Raw genomic sequence first — 24,915 nt, forward strand, 5'->3', positions numbered from 1 at the left:
TTTTCTTAGAAAAACAGTTTTAATTTATATATTTAGCACAGTTCTCTTCATAAAATAGATTTATTTAAACCCCTCAGCCCAAGCCGCATCATTCATTTATTTCAAAAGACGCACCATTTCAGGGCTTGTCCTCGAAGCGCCTGCAATTTTTTCCCCTGGTCTCAGGGAAGGCCTGGGAGGCGGGCTCACATTGTCGGGGTAAAAGTCTAGGAGTGAGAAATCCTGTTGCAGGGGGTAGCTGTTTTCGTCCAGCAGGAAGAGGCTCTGCACCTTCACCACACAAGGGGCCCCGCCGCCCGCCAGCAAGGCGTGGAGCAAGTCGGCGGCAACCATGCCATAGGTGACCTCTGCGGGGGGCGCTGAGGAAGACGAACACACACACACAGGCTCAGTGTCCCTGCCAGGCCAAGAGAACCGCACACGTGGAAGGGTTCGTTGTTCCCCTTGACGTGTCAAGTCCCAGCCCCGTTTTAAATCTTGCTTTCTATCCTTTCTCTTCTCAGGTTGCTGAGGGCCCTCTAGAATGAGGACACCACCTCTGCTGATCACGGGGTGGGGGCGGGGGGAGGCATTTCCTATTACGGCCCAGCTTCTGGCTTCTTCAGACAACAGCGGGAAGAACTGAGATTAATGCTGTCCTAAGTTAAGCTTGAAACAAAAAGGGCGTGCCCATCCAGAAAAGTCCTCTTACGTTGACCCAGTCTACAGCTCTTATCACAGTCACACACACACGTATTTATCGTTTCTATCGCAGAACCCTGAATTAGTTACTTAATGAACATCAAATCTTGGGAATATAACAATACTAAAATTATAGATGGACATGTCGCTGTGTTTTGCATTTGCCCTTTGCATATATTCTTCTTCTTATTTTTCTTAGGACATCAAATCAAGTTATTTAGCAGCTTGCTCAATACTAGACTGACAAGGACTATCAACTAGGCTCTAACAAAACTAGTTCCCTGACCAATACTAGTTCCCTGACCAATACCCCCAGCCTCTCTTGGACTGGGTCTCCAGACTCCTGGAGGCTCAATGACATATTTTGGAGGTGTGAGAATTCTCTACAATACTCAAAATTTTTGTATTTTCACTTCGATAAGCTAAAAAAAAATCAAGATTAGTGATAATCTGAATGAATGAATAAACTACAAAATCACAATTTTCTTGAACCTATAACAGCTGAGGTTCCGCAGCAGCCAAGGAGACTGAAATGTAAGGAGAGAGAGAACAGGGACACAGGTCTACCTGAGGCAGAGCTCAGGAAGAAGACAGGGCTACCAGACAAGCAAGAAGGAAGAATGTGCTTAAGCTTTTAATGAATTGCTAAAAGCCAAGAAGGGGCCAGTGCCACAGACAGTGGAGTCTGCAGCCTCGCAGGCTCTTGTCGTCTCCACCAGGTGCTCACAAGCCTGGACAGAAGGCAAGACATCAGAAAAAGATTCCAACTATGGCAAAGGCCTGGAGAAGGGGAGAAGCCACCACAAGGAAAAGCACTAAACACCACTCAGGACCACTCCCTTAAGAACAAAAGCCTCAAACTAGTGGAAGCAGGATGGCAAATGTTGGCCCAGGGTACAGGTGAGGATGCATGGAAGATGGAGGAAAGGTAAAAGAAAAATCCCCCTATCCCTGGGGAAGAGCCAAAAACCACCCTGGATCAAGACCAACAGTGGTGACTATTGCTGGGAGAGGGGGAGAACCACACAAGATCCACCAAAGACACTAGGCAGAGCAAGGCTGCCAGAGCAGGAGGGGCAGGTCAAGGAGAAAGCGCCACATCCAAGACCCCAAGGCACAGGCCTGTGTGAGGTGGGGCTGAGCCACAGTCAGAGAGGATCACTCCGCCCCTCCCACCAGGCTAGGATCTGCCAAATAACCACCAACAGAGCCTGTACAACTTGGGGAGGCATGAGGACACGGAAAGAAACTCTCTGAGGCCCAGGTGCAGAGTGAAGCGTTAAAGCTGATGGTGGAGCGGGAACAGTGGGGAAAACTCTCTGGCAAACCACTGTCCACCATCAGCAAAGATAATGCCAGAGGCGTTTGAAGCCAGGGGAGACCCCAAGGTAACCACAGCAACAACAAACTCAAATCCACTCCATGTCTTACAAGATCGACTCCACTCTGCCCACCCCCCAACCCCATGAAGATCAAGGAAAACAGGCAAGCCCATTTCCGGGGACGGCAACTGTTGACCTCAGTCTATACTGTTCTATGGGCAATTTGCAGAACTCAAGCAGAAATTACTAGACACACAAACAAAGCAAGAAAAAAACTCATCCACTATTAAGAGACAGAGCAATCAGTAGAACCAAATTAGCTCATCTGCCTGGAGTCTGAGACTGATAAGGAACAGTATGGAGTTTGATCATCTCACAAATGGGTTATCTGCACTCTGCTGCCAGCCACTGACTATCCCCAGCTTCGTAGCTGAATATCCCACAAATCCACCCCACGGACAGGGGACTATCTTCACCTATATACTGTCACACATTCATCTACTTAACTATTATAGAACTGCAGTCCTCGTGTTTTTGCTCTCCGATTGGAAACTTAGGGTAAGAAGAGATCCAGGACTTGCTCCCCTCTATTCATGTGCTGAGACAGGTGTCGAGCAGGTCTTACTTTCCCATTCACATAGTCTGGTGTTTCACTCGAGCTAAATTATCCTCCTGCTTTTATACTGACAGAAAAAAACCTTAATTTACGGTACAACGTTCTTTCTGTTCCAAATACTATCTACACTCCTGAAATGAATGGCTTCACCAAGAACACCCTCTCGATGGCGTGATGGTATCTTACCTATAGCTCTACTGAGCCAGTCAGGAGAAATGTCGAGAAGAATCTTCTCTATCAGCTGTGATCCTACATGGACGCACACCTTATATATTCCATCAGCTATGGTCATTAAAGCTGGCCTAGAAAAGAGTAAATGGCACATGACTTTCAAAAAGATTTTCAAATTACAGAAATGCTGAAATGCAATACCATTTCAGAAAACACTGGGTTTTTATGCAGGGTTAATTTTAATTCTTTAAAACAACTCTAAGATGTTCTGAAACATCCTAGAAATGAGAGAAAGGCTTTTTTTTAAGAGTTTAAAATGATAAATTGATAAATTTTATTTATTTCATATTTATGTCAAAGTTTCAGAAACTAATATAAGAAAATGTTATCTCATACTGTTGCGTAAATTACATTTCGAAATAAAAATAAAGATATATTTCACAATCACAATTTCAAGTTATTCTTTTCCACTGGAAGAATCCTACCAAAAACAAACTGTTTTACATGTCAGTAAATAGGAAACTAGATAAATAATTTTCAGTACATCTCACAATGGAATACTACGTGGCTGTTAAAAAGGATAAGGAAGATTTATAAGTGCTAGTAGGGAAGGAGCACCACATACTCTCAGGAACAAACAATATGAACGAAACAATATGAATACTATTATTTTACCTATGCACTTTTAAAGAAAGGGATATACATGTGCTGGTATGAGCAAAAATCACAGGAAGAATATACAAGAACTCGGAACAAGCAAGCAAGCGGCATTGATGGCATGGGGTGGATGGGAAGAAGACATTTACTTTTTGTTTTCTACCTTCCTCTATCGTTTGCATTTTTACCATGGTATTTATTACTGCTTTTAAAAATAAATTAATTTTTAAAAAATAAGTTGAGAACAGAATTTAGAAACAGACTCATTAATTGAGGGGAATTTAGTGTAACAGCTAAAATGTGACTCTGATCGTCCCTCTGAAAACCTACTTCCCCCTCTACCCACATGACGATTCAAGGTCCTTTCCTCTTTTTCACTCCACACTCTTTCCACAGACTCTCTTTTCCTCCTTTCTTTATTCCAACAAATACAAACTCAACATCTACTATGTACATGCACTCTGCTAAGCACTGGGCATACCCCAGTGAACAAGGCAGACCAGGTTCCTTCACTCAAGGAACGTAAGATATAGTGGGGGAGAAAGACAATAAGCTTTTCAACAATGGTGCCAAGATGATTCAATGGGGATAGAATAGTCTTCTCAACAAACCGTGCTGGCAACTGGATATCGACCTGCAAAAGAATGAAGTTGGATCCCTTCCTTACATCACACACAGAAATTAACTCAAAGTAGAGATCTCGTCAAGATGGTGCCGTGAGCACACGTTGAACTCGCCTCCTCCCACGAACAGAACTAGGTTACAACAATTTTGGGAAGAATCACCCTGGATTGAAAACTGAAAACTGGATAAAAAGAACCCCCACAACAAGGGACAGTCCTGACGAAGGCAGAAGAGGCAGTAACTCTGGCCAGAGAGGAAAAAAGCCACCTTTGAGAGCAGCGGAACTTCTCAGCTGGTCAGGAGGGAGCCACCCTAAGGTACGAGCCCTCCCTGGAGGAGTGAGGTCCGGAGAGGGGACAATACTGCTATAACCATCCTTCGGACTCAGCCCAACTGAGACGGGGGTCTTACTGTCTGGCTTTGCTGGCTATTAACTGCAGCGAGGACACCCCTAGAAAAGCTATCGGCCGAAATCGAAAAGATCCGGGTCTTAAAGGGCCCACACACAAACTCACTCATTGCAGCAACCTAAAATCACCAGAGAGAAGGCTGACTGTCCTTTGGTGAAACAAGACTCATCTGGTGGGCTCTGGGGGCATCTTGGTGAGAGGAGGGTCCTCTCCGGAGACTGAGACATTGGTGGGGGCCATTGTTCTGAGCTGGTCCAGGTGTGCTGATATGGACACCGGTGGGGGCCATTGAAGTGCATTCCTTGGGCTGTTAGCCCAGGGGTCTGCCACACCCACTAGAGCACAGATTTAATCCAGTTCAGCCAGGACAGGCAACCCGCCCTAGGGACTGGCCCCACCTAACAGCAAGCCCTCAGGCTACTTTTCAGCCTGCATTGACTGAGTGCCTTGATCCTCTACAGGCAGGCAAGGGTGTCTGCCTTTGTGGGGCAGGGCCTGTGTGAGGACCAGGTGAACTGTGGGGGGCATTGGGGGAGAAGTGGGGGCCTCTGCAGTGTGGCATTGGGGTATGCTCCAGGGGGTTGAGAAGTGTGCACGGACCAGGACTGTGCTGACAGTGTATGTGGTCTGGTGGGGGGTGAGGCTTATCAGCAGGCAGAAGATCTGGGCTTCACAAATAGCCATAAAAAGGATCAGCCCCACCTTCCAAAGCCTGAAACAACTGAGTGCCCCCATGCCAAGGGCAAGCCCCACTCAGCTGCACTCTAAGAGAACTGATAACAGCCTTGTTGGCCTCAGGCCTATCACAACTGTAGCCCCTGAACCTAGCAACCAGCTACACTGGGTACGAACCCAATTAAGAGGACAATTGCAATAAGAGTGTGCTGATAGACTTTGTAGCCAACAGTGCCGATGCCACCCCCCCCCCCCCCAAGACCGGATTTACAAACAGCTGGCCAGGGAAGGAAAGATCAGACTCCCTGGGTACCTGCAGTGGGAGCAACCCTGCCACAGCAGAACACAAGTAGCCCACAAAGGGGTCACTCCTGGTTCTTATGGTCTGGTGACGAGAGGGAAGCACACTGCTGGGCCTCCTAAGGCATCTCATACATAAGGCCACTTCTCCAAGATCAGGAGACATAGCTGACTCACCTAGTACAAAGAAAACAGCAAAGAGAAAGAGGCATAATGAGGAGGCAAAGAATACTTTCCAAGCAAGGGAACAGTACAAAACACCAGAAAAAGAACTAAGTGAAACAGAAACTAGCGACCTACTGGACAAAGAATTCAAACAAAATATAATGAGGATGCTTACAGATATGCGGAGAAGAATGGATGAACACAGTGAGCACATCAGCAAAGAACTGGAAGATATAAAACAAAACCAATCAGAAATGAAGAATACAATACTGGAAATGAGAAATTCACTAGAGGGACTCAACAGCAGAGTAGAGGAAGCAGAAGAACGGATCAGCGAGCTAGACGAAAGCCTAGAGGAAATCACCCAAGCAGAACAGAAAAGAGAAAAAAGAATTAGACAGAATGAGAACAGTGTAAGGGAACTCTGGGACAATATCAAGCATGCTAACATTCGGATTATAGGGGTCCCAGAAGGAGAAGAGAGAGACAAAGGGGCAGAAAATTTATTTGTCGAAATAATAGAGGAAAATTTTCCTCACCCGAGGAAGGAAACAGACATCCAAGTTCAGGAAGCACAGAGAGCTCCAAACAAGAGAAGCCCAAAGAGGCCCACACCAAGACATATTATAATCAAAATGTCTAAAATTAAAGACAAAGAGAGAATCCAAAAAGCAGCAAGAGAAAGGCCACAAGTGACATATAACGGGAAGCCCATCAGGCTATAAGCAGACTTCTCAGCCGAGACCCTACAGGCAAGAAGAGAATGGCACGACATATTTAAAGCACTAAAAGGAAAAAACCTACAACCAAGAATACTCTATCCATCAAGGTTGTCATTCAGAATGGAAGGAGAGAGAATGTTAATAGAAGAATTAAATATTATTTCCTAGTAATGCAGTACCAATTATTTGCAAGCTAAGATTATATATATTGAGCTCCATTTTAAAAATGTGATAAAATGGAATATATTTCAAATATGAACAAAATGTCTTATGTCTTCAACATGCATTAATTTTTAATTGATTTACTAAAGCAGATAACGTAAATCACTCTGAAAAGTAAGACACTTTGCAACTACACAAAAGAACTATAAATATTAAAATAATAATGATATTTTAAAAAAATTAACTCAAAGAAGATCATGAACCTATATATAAGAGCCAAAATTATAAAATTCTTAGAAGAAAATACAGGAGTAAATCTCTATGATCTTGGCTCAGGAATGATAGCTTTCTTAGATACACCGAAAGCACAAGCAACAGAAAGAAAAACAGATCCTGGAAACCTCACACATTGTTGGTGAGAATGGAAAGTTGGGCAGCGGCTCTGGAAGACAGTTTGGCAGTTCCTCAAAAGGTGAAACATGGTTTCCACATGACTCAGCAATCCTACCCCTGCGCACACACCCAAGAGGAACGAAAATGCATTTCCAGACAAAAACTCACACATAAATGTTCACAGCAGAGTTCTTTATAATAGCCAAAAATTGGAACAACCCAAATACCCACCAATTGATGGGTGGATAAATAAAATGTGGTCTATCCATACTGTGAAACAGGATCTGGCGATAAAAAGAACTGAAGGACTCATACATACAGTACGGATGAACGTTGAAAACATGTAAAGTGAAAGAAGCCAGTCACAAAGGACTGCACAGTGTATGGTTATATTTGTATAAAATGTCCAAAATGAGCAAATCTATAGAACCAGAAAGCAGATGAGTGGTTGCTGTGGGCTGGGGGGAGGGGAGAATGAGAAGTGACTGCTAAGGGGTACGGGGCATTTGAAGGAAAGGGTGATGAAAATGTGCTAAAATTGACTGTGGTGACAGTTACACAACCCTGTGAATACGCTAAAATGACTGAATTGTGTATTTTAGATGGACTAATTTGATGGTATGTGAATTATTTCTCAGTAAACATTTTTTTTTAGAAAAGATAATCTGCAAGTAAAAAACTACAAACTGCGCACATGGGGTACTGTCACAGAAAATAAAGCAGGGGGATTAAGAAGACCTCTCTGATGAAGTGCCACTTAAACCAAGACAGGAAGGAGCCAGCCTTGTGGAGTCAAGCAGAGGGAACAGCGTGCAAGAAAGCCCAAAGGAGAAGAAAATCAGAGTGTCTAGAGAACCGAAAGAAGGCCAGTATGGCTGGGACACAATGAGCAAGGGAAAGGGTGGCAGCAGTCGAGACCACAGAGGCAACAAGTGTAATGGGAAACTACTGACAGGATTTTAAGTAAGGGAGTGACCAGTCCGTCAGATGTGTGGAGAATGGGCTGGAGGAGGCACAGGCAGAAAGAGACCAAGCAAGAGACCACTGCTGTGGTAGTGTGGCGAGACACAGCAGTGGTCTGGACTAGGCCCAGGTGGTTCTAGAGCAGGAGGTACTGACTTCCCATTTTAGTTTCACGATAACTGGGGTTTCAGCCAGGCAAGGCAAGCAGGGGTGCCACGTGCTCTGCAATGTGTGGGATATCCTATGTAACAAGAAACTGTCCTGCCTAAAATGTCAATAGTGCCTCTGTAGAGGATCAAGGGGCTAAGATGCTAGCAGTGAAGATGGAAAAAAGTGGATGAATTTGTGATCAATAGTTCTGGGTGAAAAGTCATAGACTTGCCAGTAGATTGGACATGGGAGGTAAGGAAAAAGGAATGATTCAAGGATTATGTGCAGGTTTATAGCTTAATTGGGTAGACAGTGGGTCATTTGTTAAGTATAAAAATGGGGAGAACCAAGTTTGAATATGGACAGTAAAAACAAGTCCACTGGGATATTTTTAAGAGTGTGATGCCTATGAGTCATTCAATTAGGACTATCAGCAGAAAATTCAGCATTCGAATACTGGAGTTTGGAAAAGAAAGCCAGAGTGAAGACGTAAATGAAAGTCACCAGCATATAGATGATATTTAAAAACATGGACAGAGTTGTGATCATCGAGACAGAATACACAGAAAGAACAAATAAAAAGGAAGGACGAAGAAGAGGACTCTGGGTTCACTCCAACATTTAAAGGTGGACAGAAGAAGAGGGGAGCAGGAAGAGCCTGAGACGTAGGTTAGAAAGCCAAGTGAAGCGGTGTCTGGAAGGTAAGAGAGGAGGCTGCTACAAGTGGTCTAACACGTTGAATGTGGACATTAATAAAAGAAACCTTAACTAAATTGGAGATGGGAAGGCCTGTAGGGGGAGCTCTCACGCCCTATAACACATCTCCAATTACACCAGAAAGAGACAGATGCTTGCATCTTTACTCTGGGGCAGTAAAACTACTTTACCGCTCAAGGAAGATTTCTCTCCCCACCTGACAACAGCCCAGCCAATGAGAAACCCCACAGCTCAGCCCATGAGAAACGCCACAGCTCAGCCAATGAGAAACACTGCAGCTCAGCCAATGAGAAGTCGTTGCCCCCCCCCCATTGTTACTTTCCCCCAGTGGACTTCTGTTTGAACAGCCTCTCCCTACTGCCCCTTTTTCTCTATAAAAGCAGTTCCCCTCCTTTCTTTTCCGGATTTGGCTATGGTTTGCCATAGTATGCAGATCCGGAATTGCAATTCTTCTGTCTATTCCTGAAAAAACTCATTTTGAGACAAAACAACAGGCAAATTTGCTTTTTTAAGTTGACAAACGTAACAGATTAAATTCAAGGAGGAAGAGAAGTGTCCGATGGATTAGGCAGCATCAAAATTGTTGATAAGCTCGACAAGAGCCATGCCAGTGGCATGGTGGGAGTAGATGGAGTAAGCTGAAGTGAATTTGGAGATGCAGAAGGAGAGAAAGAATATATTTATAACTCTAATGAAGTTTGGCTGGACACAAAACAGAGCAGAAAATGTGAGTGACAAGAGGGAGATGTAATGTTAGGGGATGATTTTGTTTATGTGTTTTTAATATGAGAGATACTGGAGTGTGTTTATAGTGTGATAGGAATGACCTATTAGGAGAGGTAATAACCAAAGACTGAGAAGGCAGAACAGGAAGCAGAGACCAATGAAGAGTGTGGTCACCACAGATAATTCTCAAGCCTGTAAACCCAGCTCAGATTCCTTTTATGAACTGCATTTCTGTATATCCAACTACTTGCCAGCTTTTTGCCCTCTCAGCACCTCAAACTCATGTGAATCAGCATTTCTCCCATTGTTACTTGTTTTAATAAATCTTATTATTCACCAAATCATCAATGATCTATCATGTATCCATGATCTCCCTTTACTTGCCACTCATCACTAAATCTTGCCAATTCTACTTCCCAACTACTCTTAAATCTGTCCATTCCCACCAGTTACACTCCAGTCAAGCCACCGTGTCACCTCTCCCCCAAACATAAGGCAATGGCCTCTTAACTCGACTCTGTACTTAGCCTCGCTCTAATCCATTCTCCACTATACAGCTAATCTTGCTTCTAATGAACAGAATTTGGCAGAAGTGATGCCACGTGACATCTGAGGTTAGGGCATAAAAAGAACAGCTTCCACCTCACGTTATCTTGGTTCACTTGCTCTGGGGAAAGGAGCCGTCATTTTGTGAGAACATTCAGGCAGCCTGTGGAGACACCCATGTGAGGAGGAACTCAAACGGCCAGCCATGTGAATGAGCCACCTTGGAAATGAATCCTCCAACCCCAGTCAAGCCTTCAGATGACTGTGCCCCTGTCTACACCTTGACTGCAACCTCATGAGAGACTCAAGGACCCCCTAGTGCTGCCTCTGGAGGAGCCTTGACTAATGGTTTGCTGTTGGTTTCTTTGCTTCTAGCACAGAAAAAAACAATGTATATCTTGTGTTCCTAAAATGTAATCCTGAATACATATCTTATAGAAACCTTGTTAAAGATGGTGTTCAAGTTCTATAATAGCTTTAAGAACAGTAACTATGCTACCTACACTTTCTTCTGGATAAAATAAGCCTTTGTGGGCTGGTATGAGACTCCAACCATAATACCTAATGTAGTTTCCATTGGAAAATCAGTTCCAAGTTACAAAGAATCAACATAAAATGTGATCGATCCATTCACAGCTGTCATGCCACACAAAAGTTCATTAAGTGTTTCGTAAATGGACTACTAAGTTTCTTGAGTACAAAAATATACTTATATCAATCAGTATAACCTCCATAGTACTAAATATCAGTTGAACACATGTGGATACCTAATAGCTATTTGATTGCGTCTGGGAAAAGTAAGCACTCAGAGCTTTCTCTTATTCAGTTTGCTGACTGACCTACGCAGATGATTTCTGAATCATACGTGGTAATTTGAAGGGCATCTGTTATTTAATCTCAACATTTTCTTTTCAAGGAAACCAAATAATCTAGACCCTAAACCTAAAAGCAATTTAAAGGCTTTTAAATAAATGAACAAAACAACTCTTGCTTTAGCATGTCTATTCAACATTCTAGTAACACAAAAAATTAGCACTACATCTTTAATGTGGTATAATTTAGGGCTATATCTTACATACCTCACACTAAGTTATACCGTAACAGGTGATACTGATCTGTGAAACCCTTCTCTTGAGCAGTCATTCTTCAGACTGAAGATTCAAAGTCCTTCCTCTCCATAAGGGATATTTCTTGGGCAACATTTTTGTCCAATAAATAATTATATTGATTAGGAACATTAGGAATGATATAAAATAAGAATATGCACACACACGCACACACACACACTCTCTCTCTCTCTCTCTAAGGGACCTTAACTGTTGATAAGAAATCAATTTTAATGAATTATGTTTGTTATGTACCATGCATCATAATTCAGTCTTCTTTCCCATACAGGCAACTTTCAAAGTAAGAACAAAAGTCGTTTACTTATTTCTAACAAATATAAATATATGTAAAGGGAAATAAGGCTTATGGACTAAGTGTCTGTAAATTTTCTTAAAGTACGCCATGATAACATGTGAATATGTTTGCATTTAGCTTTTAGATACTACAGTACATAGAAATAGAAAAGAGCATAAAACACTGAGTGCTATTTTGTAAAGGCTTGTAATTTATAAGGTAAAAAGAAAAAGATTATCCAAGACTTTGAACATTTATTATTGGAAAAACAATGTGTTTTTCCCTGAGCTGGTTGACAATTTTACCATAGAATATTTACTAGCCTTAATTTCTAATGTGAAGTTGGGAAAGCTGTGGTACAGAAAGGTTAAACATCTTACTAGCTTCCAAACTCAGGTTAGAGTTTGGTTAGATCAGATATAATAATTTTAACCTTTAAATTTCAATTACATTTTAAAGGAGGGAAATGATTTTCTTATGAGCCATTTAGATTTTGGCAAAAAATGTAAACTGAGTAAAAATTTTCTTTAATATAACTGCTTGAAGACAATAAAATCTCCCAATTACTGCTTTTAAAAATTCCTGTTATTATTACTGGGCAATTTTGGCTTTCAAAAATAGCTATTTATCACTTGGGTGAAAAATTTATTCTCTTGGATTAGCTCTAGTTAGTCCTTGTTAGAAAGTAAGAATTGATAGATGTAATTTTTTGGTCATTTGGAGTCCTATAATAATAAATATTTTCCACCTAAATAGCTTGCTTAGTTGCCTTACCTATAGTATATTTTCTTCATAGTAAATGGCAAGCAGCTAAAACACTGCCTGTAGATCCTGTTCTCATCTGTTTCTAGTTCCAGTCCACATTTTGCACAGCCAGTGTATACGATGTTGGGGAGAGAAGAGAAAATACTCTTCAGAGAGCTGCGAGCGTTTAGAGCTATCTTCTGAGCTGCTGTCGTCGGAAACACAAGCTCTAAAATCTGGGCTTTGATTAGAATCACTCCTATAAAAGACAAACAGAAAAATTATAAGTTATAGGATCAAAATTATAATTTTAATTTACAAACACGGCTCATTATGTAGTCGATTTACAGTTACCCCTGGTGAAGGATACAGCCGACGTCTTGTTCTTGCTTGTCACCTCGTCACTCTTCCCCAGACAATGGGTGAAGATTTCCTTGGCTAAACTGGCTGAGCAGGAGGATATTTTCTTCCTCCCTGTCCTCTGGAATCATGCAAAATAAGTGTAACCCCTCTTTTAAGAGGAATCCCTTCGAACACTTGAAACCAGCTAACAGCGTCTCTCCCTGTCCTCTCTTTCGTCTTTTTAAAGTCATCGTTGTCAAAAGCCAAATAGGAGCTCAGCTATTCTTCTATTCTCTACTTTGTCCAAAAAGAAGAGACCACCAGCTTGTCACCTTTTTAAACCTTTTTTCAGTTTCCTGCCCCTCTGCGTCACGCTCTGGGTGTTGCTCACACAGCCACAGGAGCACTGAGTCCTCATTTACTAAAGGAGACCCACGGGCACGTCGAGCATGCTCTTCCACGACTCACTGGTCATGCGTCCACTCCTTAAACAAATAATGAGTGCCCACTATCTGCCAGACAGTCTTTTTTTCTAATTTATCTTTGCCTTGTTGTAGATTAGTGAGGTCTCTGATTATCTGAGCCTTCTTCTCCCTTCCTCTCCACACTCAGTTCAGAGCCTTTCTTGACCCTTTGAATTGGTTCTTCTTCATCCTTTCAGCAGGTAGTACACTCCAGGTCAAGAACTCGTCATTCTGGTGTCCCCTTCTCTCTTTTGGTTATCTCTTTGACAGTCCCATTAATGGTGACTTTCCTATTCCTAACGCCTTCAACTTTCTTCCATCTTTTAGCGCCCAAAGATTGTTTCGTCATCTCTTCCCAGCACGTCATATATCCCTACGTGAATTACAAGAGTGTATAGCGCTCAGCATACCTAAGAAGATTTAAAAGCTCACTGTGAATGTGGACTCTGCTTTCAAGGGGCTCACAGCCTGCTGGGCACTGATACTCGCTAAACACGTACTTTGGAAAAAAAGAAAAGTCTCAAATCAATGAGCTTAATTTCCACCTTAAGAAATGAGAAAAAGTGAAACCAAAGAAAGCAGAAGAAAGGAAATAATAAACATCAGAACAGAAGTCAATGAAATAAAAAACAGAAAAATAGAGAAAAAGCAATGAAGCCAAAAGGGAGTGATTTGAGATCAATAAAAATTGATAAACCTCTAGGCAAAGTGATCAGAAAAGAAAAAAAAGAGAGAAGACACAAATTAGCAATATCAGGTTAAGACCAATATCACTACAGATTCTGCATATATTAAAAAGGAGAACAAGGGAATATTATAACTTTACACCAATAAATTTTTGTTGCTGTTGTGTCAACAACTTAGATGAAATGAACAAATTTCTTGAAAGATACAAATTATCAAAGCTCACTCAAGAACAAGTAGGAACCTGAATAGCCCTCTATCTATTAAAGAAACTAAACTTGTAGTTAAAACCTTCTGATAAAGGAAACTTCACGCCCAGGTAGCTTCACTGAAGAATTCTATCAAACACTGTAAGGAAGAAATCACTCTAGTCCTGAACAAACTCTTCCAGAAAATTGAAGAGGAGGAAATACATCCCAACTCTTTCTATGAGCATTATTCTAATACCAAAAGCAGAAAAAGATATTACAAGAAAAGAAAACGTCAGACAAATACCCCCATGAACAGAGACATAAAAATTCTTGACAAATGTTAAGCAAGTCGAATCCAACAATGCATAAAAAGGGTACATCATGACCAAGCGAGGTTTATCCCATAAATGCAAAGTTGGTTTAACATTCAAAAATCAACCATTGTCATTAATTATACTAAAAGATTGGAAAAGAAAAACTGTATGATCATCTCAATAGATGGGAGAAAAAAATCATTTGACAAATTCTAACACCTATTCCTGATTTTAAGATTTTTGGCAAACTAGGAATAGAAGGAAACTTCATCAACCTGATAAAAGACATCTGTAAAAAACCCATGTCCAATATCATACTTAATAATAAAAGAATGCTTTCTCCCTACGATCAGGAACAAAGTAAAAATGTCTGCTCTTACAACCTTTTTTCAATATTATATTAGGGGAGCTACCAAGCGCAGGGAGGCAAGAAAAATAAATCAAAGGCATCTGGACTGGAAAGGAAGACGCAAAGCTGTCTTAACTCACAGTTGACACGATCGTCTATGTCGCAAATCGAAGTCTGCTGAACAGTCACTGTTGAGCTTAGTGAGTTTAGCAAGGTCACAAAATACAAGATCAATATACAAAAATCAATTGTATTTCTATATATTAGCAGCAAACAATTGAAACTGAAATTTTAAAAAAACATCATTTATAAGAGAATAAAAATAGAAAATAGGAATAAATCTGCTAAAAGACAGGAAAGCCCTAATCTCTGAAAACTACAAAACACGGCTGAGAGAAATTAGAGAAGACACAAATAAACGTAGAGATATAGCTTGTTCCTGGGTTAGCCAACTCAGTATTAAGATGTCAGTTCTCCCCGAGATGGAGCTAAAGCTTCAAGATAATCCCAATAAAATCCCAGCAGGCTGTTTTGCAGAAATTGACAAACTTATTCTAAAATTCATATGGAAACGCAAAGGACCTAGACTAGCCAAAAAAACTCTGAAAAAGAACAAAGTTGGAAGGCCAACAAGACCTGACTTCAAGACTTATAAAGTTACAGTAATCAAAATAGGGTGGTATTGGTGTAAAGACAGACAAATAGCCCAATGAAACAAGAGAAAGTCCAGAAATAGACTACACATACATGGACAACTGATTTTGACAAAGTGCAAAAGCAGTTCACTGGAAAAATAATAATCTTTTCAACAAATGTTGCTTAAACAATTGGATATTCATGCACAAAAAAAAAAAAAAGAGCTCCAAGCCATACCTCACATCATATACAAAAATTAACTCAAAATAGATCATAAACTCAAATATAAAACCTGAAACTCTAAAACTTCTGGAATAACACATAGGACATAAATTTTGTAAGACTGAGGTTAGGCAAAGGTTTTCTAGATACGACACCAAAAGCACAATTCATACAAGACAAATGGATAAACTGGACTTCATTAACATTTAAAATTTGTGGTCTTCAAAAGATCTGGTTAAAAGAATGAAAAGATAAGCAACAGACTGGGAGAACAGATTTGCAAACCATATATCCGATAAAGAAATTTTTACCCAGAATATAAAGAACTCTCAAAATTTAGTAAGAAAACAATTAACATGACTTTTTTAAATAGGCAAAAGATTTCAACAGACACGTCACCAAAGCAGATATATGGATGACAATTAAGTACATGAAAAGATGTTTGATCTTTAGCCAATAGGGAAATGCAAAATTAAAACCACAATGACCTATCACTACACACCTATTGGAAGGGATAAAATTCAAAAGAATGTCCATACCAAGCATTGAGGTGGATGTGGAAAAAACAGAACCCTCATACACTGCTGGCAGAAATGTAAAATGATACCACCACTTTGGAAAACAGTTTGGTGGTTTCTTAAAAAGTTAGATATACACCTACCATACAATCCAGTTACTTATTCAACTCCTACGTATGTACTCATGAGAAAAGAAAGACTATATCCATATAATGCCTTCTACATGAATGTTTATAGGAGCTTTATTTATAATAGCCAAGGACTGGAAACAACTCAGATGGCCATGAACAGAAGAACAGATAAACAAATCATGGGGGGCTGGCCCTGTGGCTGAGTGGTTAAGTTCGCGCGCTCCACTGCAGGCAGCCCAGTATTTCGTTGGTTCGAATCCTGGGTGCGGACATGGCACTGCTCATCAAAGCACGCTGAGGCAGCATCCTACATGCCACAACTAGAAGGACCCACAACGAAGAATATACAACTATGTACCGGGGGGCTTTGGGGAGAAAAAGGAAAAAAATAAAAAAACAAAAAACAAAAAAAAACAAATCATGGTATATTCATACAACAGAATAAAAAGGAGTGAACTATTGATATGCACAACGATACAGACACAGCTCAAAAGAATTTGCTAAGTTAAAGATGCCAAACAAAACATGTACTGTATGATTCCATGTATACAAAATCACAGAAAATTCAAACTAAACTCTAGTGATAGAAAGTAGATTGACTGCCAGGAAGTAGGAGAGGCAGGGATGAATGGAATGGAGAGATTACAAAGGGGCAGCCTGGTGATGGATTCATGACTGTGATGAAGGCTCAGTGGGTTTCATGTCAAAACTCACCAGGGTGAATGTGTGCACTTCAAATAAGGGCAGTTTACTGTATGAAAATTACACCCCAAAATCTCTGTTAAAATTTTTTTTAAATTGGACACAACCACATTTGAAAAGCACTAACTCTGAAATATCCTATGTTTTGCTATATGACGCAACTTTTATATTTCTGTGGATGCACCAAAGGGCGGCAGAGCATGCTAGTAGAAAAGGCCCAGAAACACACTTTAGAATCTTAGCACATGATCTCTTAGGAGTTTCAGCTTATTTCATTTTGGATCACAGAATTCTTTTCATTCGAAGAATTGTAAAAACAATCTTATTTCACTTAAACCACATCTAGCATTTAATAAAATCTAAAACCATCTATAAGAATTCAGAAAATTATTCAGGCAAATAGGGAAATAAAGTTAAAATTTAGTATCAAGATCCAAAGCTCCTGAGTTATTCTTAATAACTTAACCTATAAAGGCATCAAAAATGGTGATGTTATACAAATTCTGAGAAACGTTTTGCGACCAAATATTTTCTTCTTCATTAAAAAGTTTAAATTATCTAACAATAAATCCGCAGATACATTTTTTTAAAACCCTTATTTCCCCTCTAAATATATTTGCTCTAATAGCCACTGGAAAACTTTCCATGAGTTTCCAAAACCAATAATCACGGACATTTACTAATTACTGGCTTTTAGCAACCTTAAATACAGCATCAAATGATGTTTAATTTGTTCCATCTTCAACTAGGAGTTAGTATCTTTTTAGCAGCTGTCTCTGTGGTTAGGAAGAAAATGCAACTGCAACTAAAGCAATTAGTGAAAAGTCCTACCAACATTGTAGCAATTTATCTAGTTATTTTCACTATTTCACTCTCTTTTTGTTCCAAAGGGTATGGCATATTAAACCTAAACACACTCCTGCTACTACTTCACTCAAAATAAATTATTTTAATCATATTTAGTTAATGGAAAGCATGAGTATGTCTATAAAATTCATAATCAAAGACAATCTTCTACGTGGTATGTTTCTGAGGATGAATTTTATACCCACACACACACACGTGAGTTCAGGAAGTGTGTTATCACGTTTACAAAGCAGTAAGTAAATTTCACAGATTCCAGATCAATGTTAAATACATAGATGACAGCTTAGTAACTTGATGAAATGTCTAACTCAACAGTGACTCTGGTTAGGGTCATTTTTCTATTTCTGATTTATTAAATGATGAGCTGTTGGTAACTATACACCAAAAATATTTTTAAGTGATCTCTAGTAATTATAAATTCACCCCTAAGGATTGTAGGCAAAAAGCTAAGAAGACGTCAATATCTGGTTCAGCTATTTACAAAGATCTGTAAATCTTTTATGTTTGGTTGTACATTTTTCCCACAAATGGTAGCTTCTTTGCTTATATTAAAACTAACAATATCTTACATATATAAAGAGCTTACCTGAACACTTATCCTCCAGGTGTACCGCTAAATCTGACATCTTCACAAAGGAGGGCGCGCTTTTTTGAAATTTTGCCTTAAATGTAACCGCCCTTATGTCATCGTCAAACAAGCTCTCACAGGATGACCAAGGCGTTGTGTGCAATTCTAGGTTTTCTAGGACGCAATTGCGCTGAACGAAAAGATATTTAAATTCCCAAATATAATCTTAAACAAACAAATAAAAACAAAAAGTCAGCAAAAAGTAAACAATCTAGGCTCAGAATCAGATTAAATAGATTGACCTGATTAAATCAGTTAAAGACAACTTTTATCACACTAAGGAATTTGGGTATAAAGACACAAAATATGAATATTGTATCAAGGCAATAGGATAAGGATGCCAGAGGTAATTTTAACAAAAATTTTTTCTAAACATTTCTTAGTCTCCCAAACAGTCATAATTTATCATAACCAACTGTTTCTCAGAGTAGCACATTCTCGTTTTGATATCCACAAAGATTTTTTCAAAATAATGACACAGAAATGGACACATTTGCCATAATCAATATCTCTCATTGATTTTTCCAACACCTTAGTTTTCTTATTTAGCTAATTTTTCCAGAGCACAAAAAAAGCATTTAAATACAGTTGCACCTGTTTTTAATTCCCTCAGTAGTAATTCTAATTGTTAAAACCACAGTAGCACAGATCTTCTTGCCAAATAATCATATTCTATATTAATAAACTGAAACTTTATCATAAAACAAAAAGAGTTCTCTTAGCACTAAGTTTTCTAATAACAGCTGTCTTTTTAGTTTCCTACTTTATCAGGCCATAAGGCTAATTCACACACCCCCAGCCACTTCCTTAGTTTCTTTCAATGGATAATTTTTTGTGGAGAATCTTAAAACAAGTCAATAAATCTGTGTAGACACAGCATCATTAGAAAGAACTAAAGCATATATACCCCAGTTGTTGCTTAAACCAATCATTATTTTAAAATAGCTTTCTTGTCTTATTGCACAATACAAGCTTAGAAATCACAGCAGCTAATAAATAAATAGCAGCCATAATCGCAACACCCCAAAATAAACACAGTTAAAGTTTTAGTGGACATTCAGTTTTCAGTTTACTTAATAGGTCAAATATATTTTTACATGTCATCAAGTATTAGTCTACATTATTTTAAAATACTGCATAATATGCCAATATTTTGGCATAGATATACCAAAGTCTTAAAAATTATTATAGCAATCCTCTATTTTGGGGCATATTGGTTTTGTCTTATTTTTCACTATTATATTTTTAGCTACATCTTTATGCACAGGCATGACAATTATGCATAGCCTAGAAGTGTAATTATTAGGCCAAAGATAGTCCAAATGCTAAGGCTCTCATACACATTATAATTGTCCTCAAGAAAGGTTTTGCCAATTTACAATTCCAAGATGAGAGTTTACGAGAGTGGCTGTTTACCTATATGTTCTCTATCAATTTCTCAGGAGGAAAATCATCTGTCATTATAATTTTGTGTGTTTTCAACTACTAACAAGAGTAATTTTTTCATATACTTACTGGAAATTTATCTATTGCCAAATTATCCTTACAGATATTTGTCTTTTGCTTATTGCATTGCTGTTTTACAAAATGCAATATTTTTTTCTGTTTTTTCACTTGCCTTTTAATTTCGTATATGGTGATTTTTATGTGTAGTAGTTTTTGTTGCTACACTTTGTTTAACCTACTAATCTTTGGATTCCACATAAGTTTGCTTATATTTTCTTCTACTAGTCTTGTTTTTTAATATTTGAATCTCTAATGTATCTAGAATTTATTTTGACACAAATATGAAGTATAAATTTAATTCTATTTTTTTCTCAAATTGTTAGCTAGCTATTCCTAACGCTACATACTCTTTTTTTTTAAAAAAGGAAAAAGTTTTGCTTTTATTATATTTAGACAGGAAAAGATAAGGAAAGTAATAGGTGAAATAAGATTGGCTATGTTTTAATAAGCTGAATAATAGGTACTTCAGTTCATTATATTATTCTCTATATGTTTGAAGTTTTTCATACTAAAAGTTTTAAAAAATAAATGCATATTTCACACACAAAATTCAAACTAAAGGTATAAAGAAAAAATAAAAAACACATAATACTACCATGTAGAGATAGCCACTGCTGGCATTGTAGCATCATATATCCAGATTTTTAAATGTATATACATACTTAAATCTACTTTTATTAAAATGGAATCCTCTCATTTATGAAGTTTTATGATCTACTTTTTAAACTAAACAAAGCATCACATACATCTCTCCAGGCTAGTGAACACACATATCTTTGACAGTGTGTCCACCCAGCCCACAAGTGACCCTTTGACGTCCTCTTGCCTCTGAAACAAGCTCAGCCATTCCTATCGGTATGTTTCAACCCTGTCCTCCAGGCCACCATTGATTGAATCAAACCCAATTTGGGCAATCAGATTCTCTCTGCTGGAAATTTGGAAATGGGATTGGTCTCTTAAAAGGAAAAGGAAAATTAGGAGCTACAGAGTATCAATCTTCTGCTTTCCGCATGGTTGGGAAGCAGAGAAACTCTGCACTAAGTGAATAATACACAGAGAAGCTGCCTGGGACCCACAACACTCTTCAGCTCCTAGTTCCAAGTTCCTCTGAAATCCATGAGCACCCTCGCCGATGCACTGAGAGATACTCCTGTATACTTCAAATGCATCCCCTTAATTGTTGGCCAGAGTAGAGTCCTAGTCCTAACTACAAGCCCTCAGTGCCCAAATTCAAACATAAGTCCTTAATACATCCCAGGGCTTGCAAAACCTTCACATGCATGCATTTTTAACTTGGCAACTTTTTTACCTTTTGAAACAAGCAACGTTATTTTCTCCCCAAACTCGGGTCTCTTAGTCCTTAAAGACAGTGGGAATTCTGAACGGTTGCCTGGCCTGTATTTTACTCTTCATTCATTCACTCACTAAGAAAATATTTGCTAGAGCAGGCGCAGTGCTGTGTGATGGGGATACGACGGTGAATGAGCCAGTCAGGGAGCTTGTGTTCACAGAATTTACAATCCAGTGAGAAAATCAGTCAATTACCAAGCAAGCAAATAAGCTAGATACTCTCCACTGTGTTAAGGAGTAGGAAGGGAATACAGAGAGAGATCTGACAGGGAGTAATCATGTGTATACATGTGTGAGGCCTCTCTGAGAAGATGAAATTGGAGCTGAGAGATGAAGGAGCTATCCACTGGGAGAGGTGGAGGGAAAAGTACTCTAGGCAGAGGAAATGCAAATTCAAGATCCCAAGGCAGGAAAAAGACTGGTATGTTGAAGTAACAGAACAGAGTTGTGTGCAGGTTAGCCCAGGAAGCCTGAGGGGTACTGATACTGAGACAATTTGTGACACATTTCTATATTGGAGTCATGAACTAAGACTGGGAATGGATTTCAAACCTTCATGCAGATGTAACTATGATTGCACATGAAGCATAATCACAAATGTCAGGAGCATTTGCCTCACTCTGCGCTTAATTAGTAATGTCGTGAGAGTACTTTGTTATAACTTATTATATTTTTAAAATATTAGACTTCTCTTAAATAATTTCAGGACGACATTACATCGGAATGGCATTTAGTTCTGAATACCTTATTTTATGCGTATCCAATTATTACTAAGAAGTGTAATTTATGTCTCTAGTCCACCCTCGTTAGGACCTGAACTGTGACCAATATGTGTACGTCTGAGGCATCCCAAATTCCTGCTAGCAATGCGTATTCCAAAAGAACGTGAATTTGAGATTTCTTATTGTTCTTCCCAAAACATCAACTCTGTTATCTCCAGTATTCACTAATGACTGCTTGATGATCATTTCTGATTATATCACCAAAGGTGAGTTTGTTACCCTCGGGAACAAGTAAAGCCAGTGCCCACCATAGAGGTTAATACAGAGGACGCCTCGAGAAATATTCAATGAATATTTCTAGAATAGAAATGAACAGATAGAATGCTAACAACTTCTGAAAGTAGAATCACCACTTAGATGATCCTTCGAAACTGGTATTTTCCTGTTTTTAAAAAGAATGATCTAGACGTATTGAGGTGGACGTGAAAAGTTAAAAACGATGATTATAAATAAAATATGAGGAATGAATGAATGAATAAAGAACAACTACATCTTAATTCTTAGATTCATAAATTTTCAATATTAACCTAAATACCACAGAATTATCTAGAAACGACTACAATGGCTCTTCTATTAATCAAATAGCTATTTATTTTGCTCCATATTAAGCACGGAGCAGTCTGCTGTGCTCCAGCTCCGTTGTAATTGGAATAATACTTTGACCTACATTTTGTCCGTCATGCACCAGACTCATGATCCCGCCTGCGAGGACAGGTCAATAACGACGGTCAGCCCATCATTGATACATGTTTGTCAGATTTCTCAACCAAACAAATATTTGTCACTGTTTGATCCTAACATAAAAGTCAAAAGTCTGATTTATCTCAAATCCTAGTTATAGGCTATTAATGATTAAGAGAGACAATGAGACAGATCTTATCTTTTGATAACTATTTTGCAGGCAGAAGTTTAGGAAGAGACATTAACTCTTTCGAGTGAAAAAGAATAGGTCACACACTTAATCAATCTCTGAATTAATTTAGCAGGGTAAAATAACTCATAAGCCACTAATTAAACTCTCTGTCACTGTGATAACTAAAGGATCTCACAATATCAAACGGAAGATATGCTACTATTTTATTGAAATATCAACTTCATTGAATTCAACACATCATCAATTATTAACTTATGTTTTAAAGAAAAATGTAATCATGGATCATATTTTAAACATAAACATTCTACAGATGGCTAATAGTCCACACTTTTAAAACAACTGGAATAAAAACCTGGAACACGGTAATTCATTAAACTAACATGGCAACATGAAAGAGTTAATGCAACTCCCCTGACATCTGCCTTATAACTAGAGAGAAGTTTATTTATCAGAGTACTTTGGCTGAATAAAAATTGTAGAACTTCTGCAGAATTAAATTTTTAAGGAATATTATCTGGAGGAGATAAGATCTTCACTAAAAAGGTAAAGTAGAATCCTTGGGAATAAATAGAAGCTTTTATTTTGCCAGCATTAATTATAGAGGACTTTTTAGATCACTGAATTGTTTACCGGAGTTATAACATTATAACAGCAGAAATCTGTAGAGGAGTATTCCATCATGATCACTTATATTTATTAAATGTGGTCTCATCTCTTAACGTTCCTTTCATTCTTTCATCTTGATTCTTTTCATCTCATAAGCATTAATCATTTACCTAACTATAAATAGATTAAATGCTTTTCGGTGTATTTACCTTTTTTCCTTTGAAGTTGAGGGTACCAGGCGGCTCCAGGACCCCATAATACAAGCACATAATGTTGACCTTGGGTCTGTTCCACTGTTAACATAACTTTCCTTTGCTTCTGCCCTCTGTAGCTGTACACTGCCTCTGGAAAAGAAAAAAGGGATATTTTAGTCGGCATTACTTTATCACATGTGATGCCATACTTTGTCTAATGATAAATACACGGTGATAACCCAACGGTACACGAAGACAGTCTTGCATCTTAATTTTTTCATAATTGAAAATTGAGGCGCCAAAAATGTTTACCTGTCAGTACAGTGATATCAACAACTCTCACCACTGCGTGGACTAAAATATCGGGCCGAAGGCACGCTAGTTCTACAAATTCTATACTGTTCATTTTCTGAGGCCGCCTCTGAGGAAGATCTTTGAGATAAGAATGTTTCGAAGACACATACGCCAGTAAGTCTTGAAGTACCACATCACTAACCATACTGGAATCTAAGAAAGAAAAACACACACACATGCAAAAGACAGCAAGATGATATTTTTTTGACAACACGATATTTCCTTAGAACTGTATTTTAGGCTGCAAAGTGTGATTAAATGTAAAACATGATTTCATTTCTACAAAACATGTAGCTTATTCTTGAATCAGTTTAGATGCAAAGATAAGCTTGATAAGGGCTAGCCTGGTGGTGTAGTGGTTAAATTCGTGTGCTCTGCTGGAGCAGACCAGGGTTCGCAGGTTCAGATCCTGGGTACAGACCCACACACTGCTCATCAAGCCATATATAGCACTGTATATGGAGCAGCATCCCATATACAAAAAAACAGAGGAAGATTGGCACAGTTGTCAGCTCAGGGCCAATCTTCCTCACCAAAAATAAAATAGTAACAATAAGCTTGATATTTTTAACCAATAGAAATGGAATTATTTACCATCTCCAAAAAACTTGCTCTGTTCTCTTACTTCTCTATTTTGTTAATAATATCATATCCAATAGGGTCCCCAATCCCTCAAGTCCGATTTGATCACGCTTCCCCAACCATCCCAACCACTGCTACTCTTCGTCAAGATTCTTAGCATTTCCCACCTGAAATACTCTAAGAGTCGCCTAACTGGCTCTTTTCCTGAACACTCCTTCTTTCCCACCTTTGAGCCTCTGTCCTCACCGTTTTCACTGGCTGCAATGCCGTCATCGTCCTCTCTATCTATCCAAATACTACCGAGAATAAGCACCACTATGGGCTCCCAGTGATCTCTCCTTCCCCTGAACCTGGAGAGCTTCGTCTCTCATTGGCATTTGAGCACACTGTAATATTTCTCTTGACTGTTACATTGGTTATTTAATTCTTCAGTCATTATGCCATTTAGATGTCTTTCTCTTTCCCGTCTCAATT

The 24,915-nt window shown here is 38.9% G+C and overlaps 1 protein-coding gene across 5 annotated transcripts in view; it reads right to left on the reverse strand.

Moving 5' to 3' along the window:
- The window catches only part of SHLD2 (shieldin complex subunit 2), a 91,495-nt gene continuing 66,580 nt past the window's right edge, over nucleotides 1-24,915 (reverse strand). For 4 of the 5 annotated variants that reach the window (XM_044759776.2, XM_044759773.2, XM_070493591.1 and 1 more), the window contains exons 4-9: nucleotides 23,818-24,012; nucleotides 23,521-23,655; nucleotides 18,152-18,358; nucleotides 12,176-12,404; nucleotides 2,806-2,921; nucleotides 1-359 (exon numbers count right to left, since the gene is read on the reverse strand). In XM_044759776.2, the coding sequence (XP_044615711.2) occupies nucleotides 97-359; nucleotides 2,806-2,921; nucleotides 12,176-12,404; nucleotides 18,152-18,358; nucleotides 23,521-23,655; nucleotides 23,818-24,012 (1,145 nt within the window). In that variant the 3' untranslated portion in view covers nucleotides 1-96. Of the gene's footprint in view, nucleotides 360-2,805; nucleotides 2,922-11,079; nucleotides 11,191-12,175; nucleotides 12,405-18,151; nucleotides 18,359-23,520; nucleotides 23,656-23,817; nucleotides 24,013-24,915 lie in introns of all 5 variants that reach the window. The other variant, XR_011496664.1, reaches the window with a different exon arrangement.

This window comes from Equus asinus, chromosome 2 (assembly GCF_041296235.1).
Source record: "Equus asinus isolate D_3611 breed Donkey chromosome 2, EquAss-T2T_v2, whole genome shotgun sequence".
Lineage (NCBI taxonomy): Eukaryota > Metazoa > Chordata > Mammalia > Perissodactyla > Equidae > Equus > Equus asinus.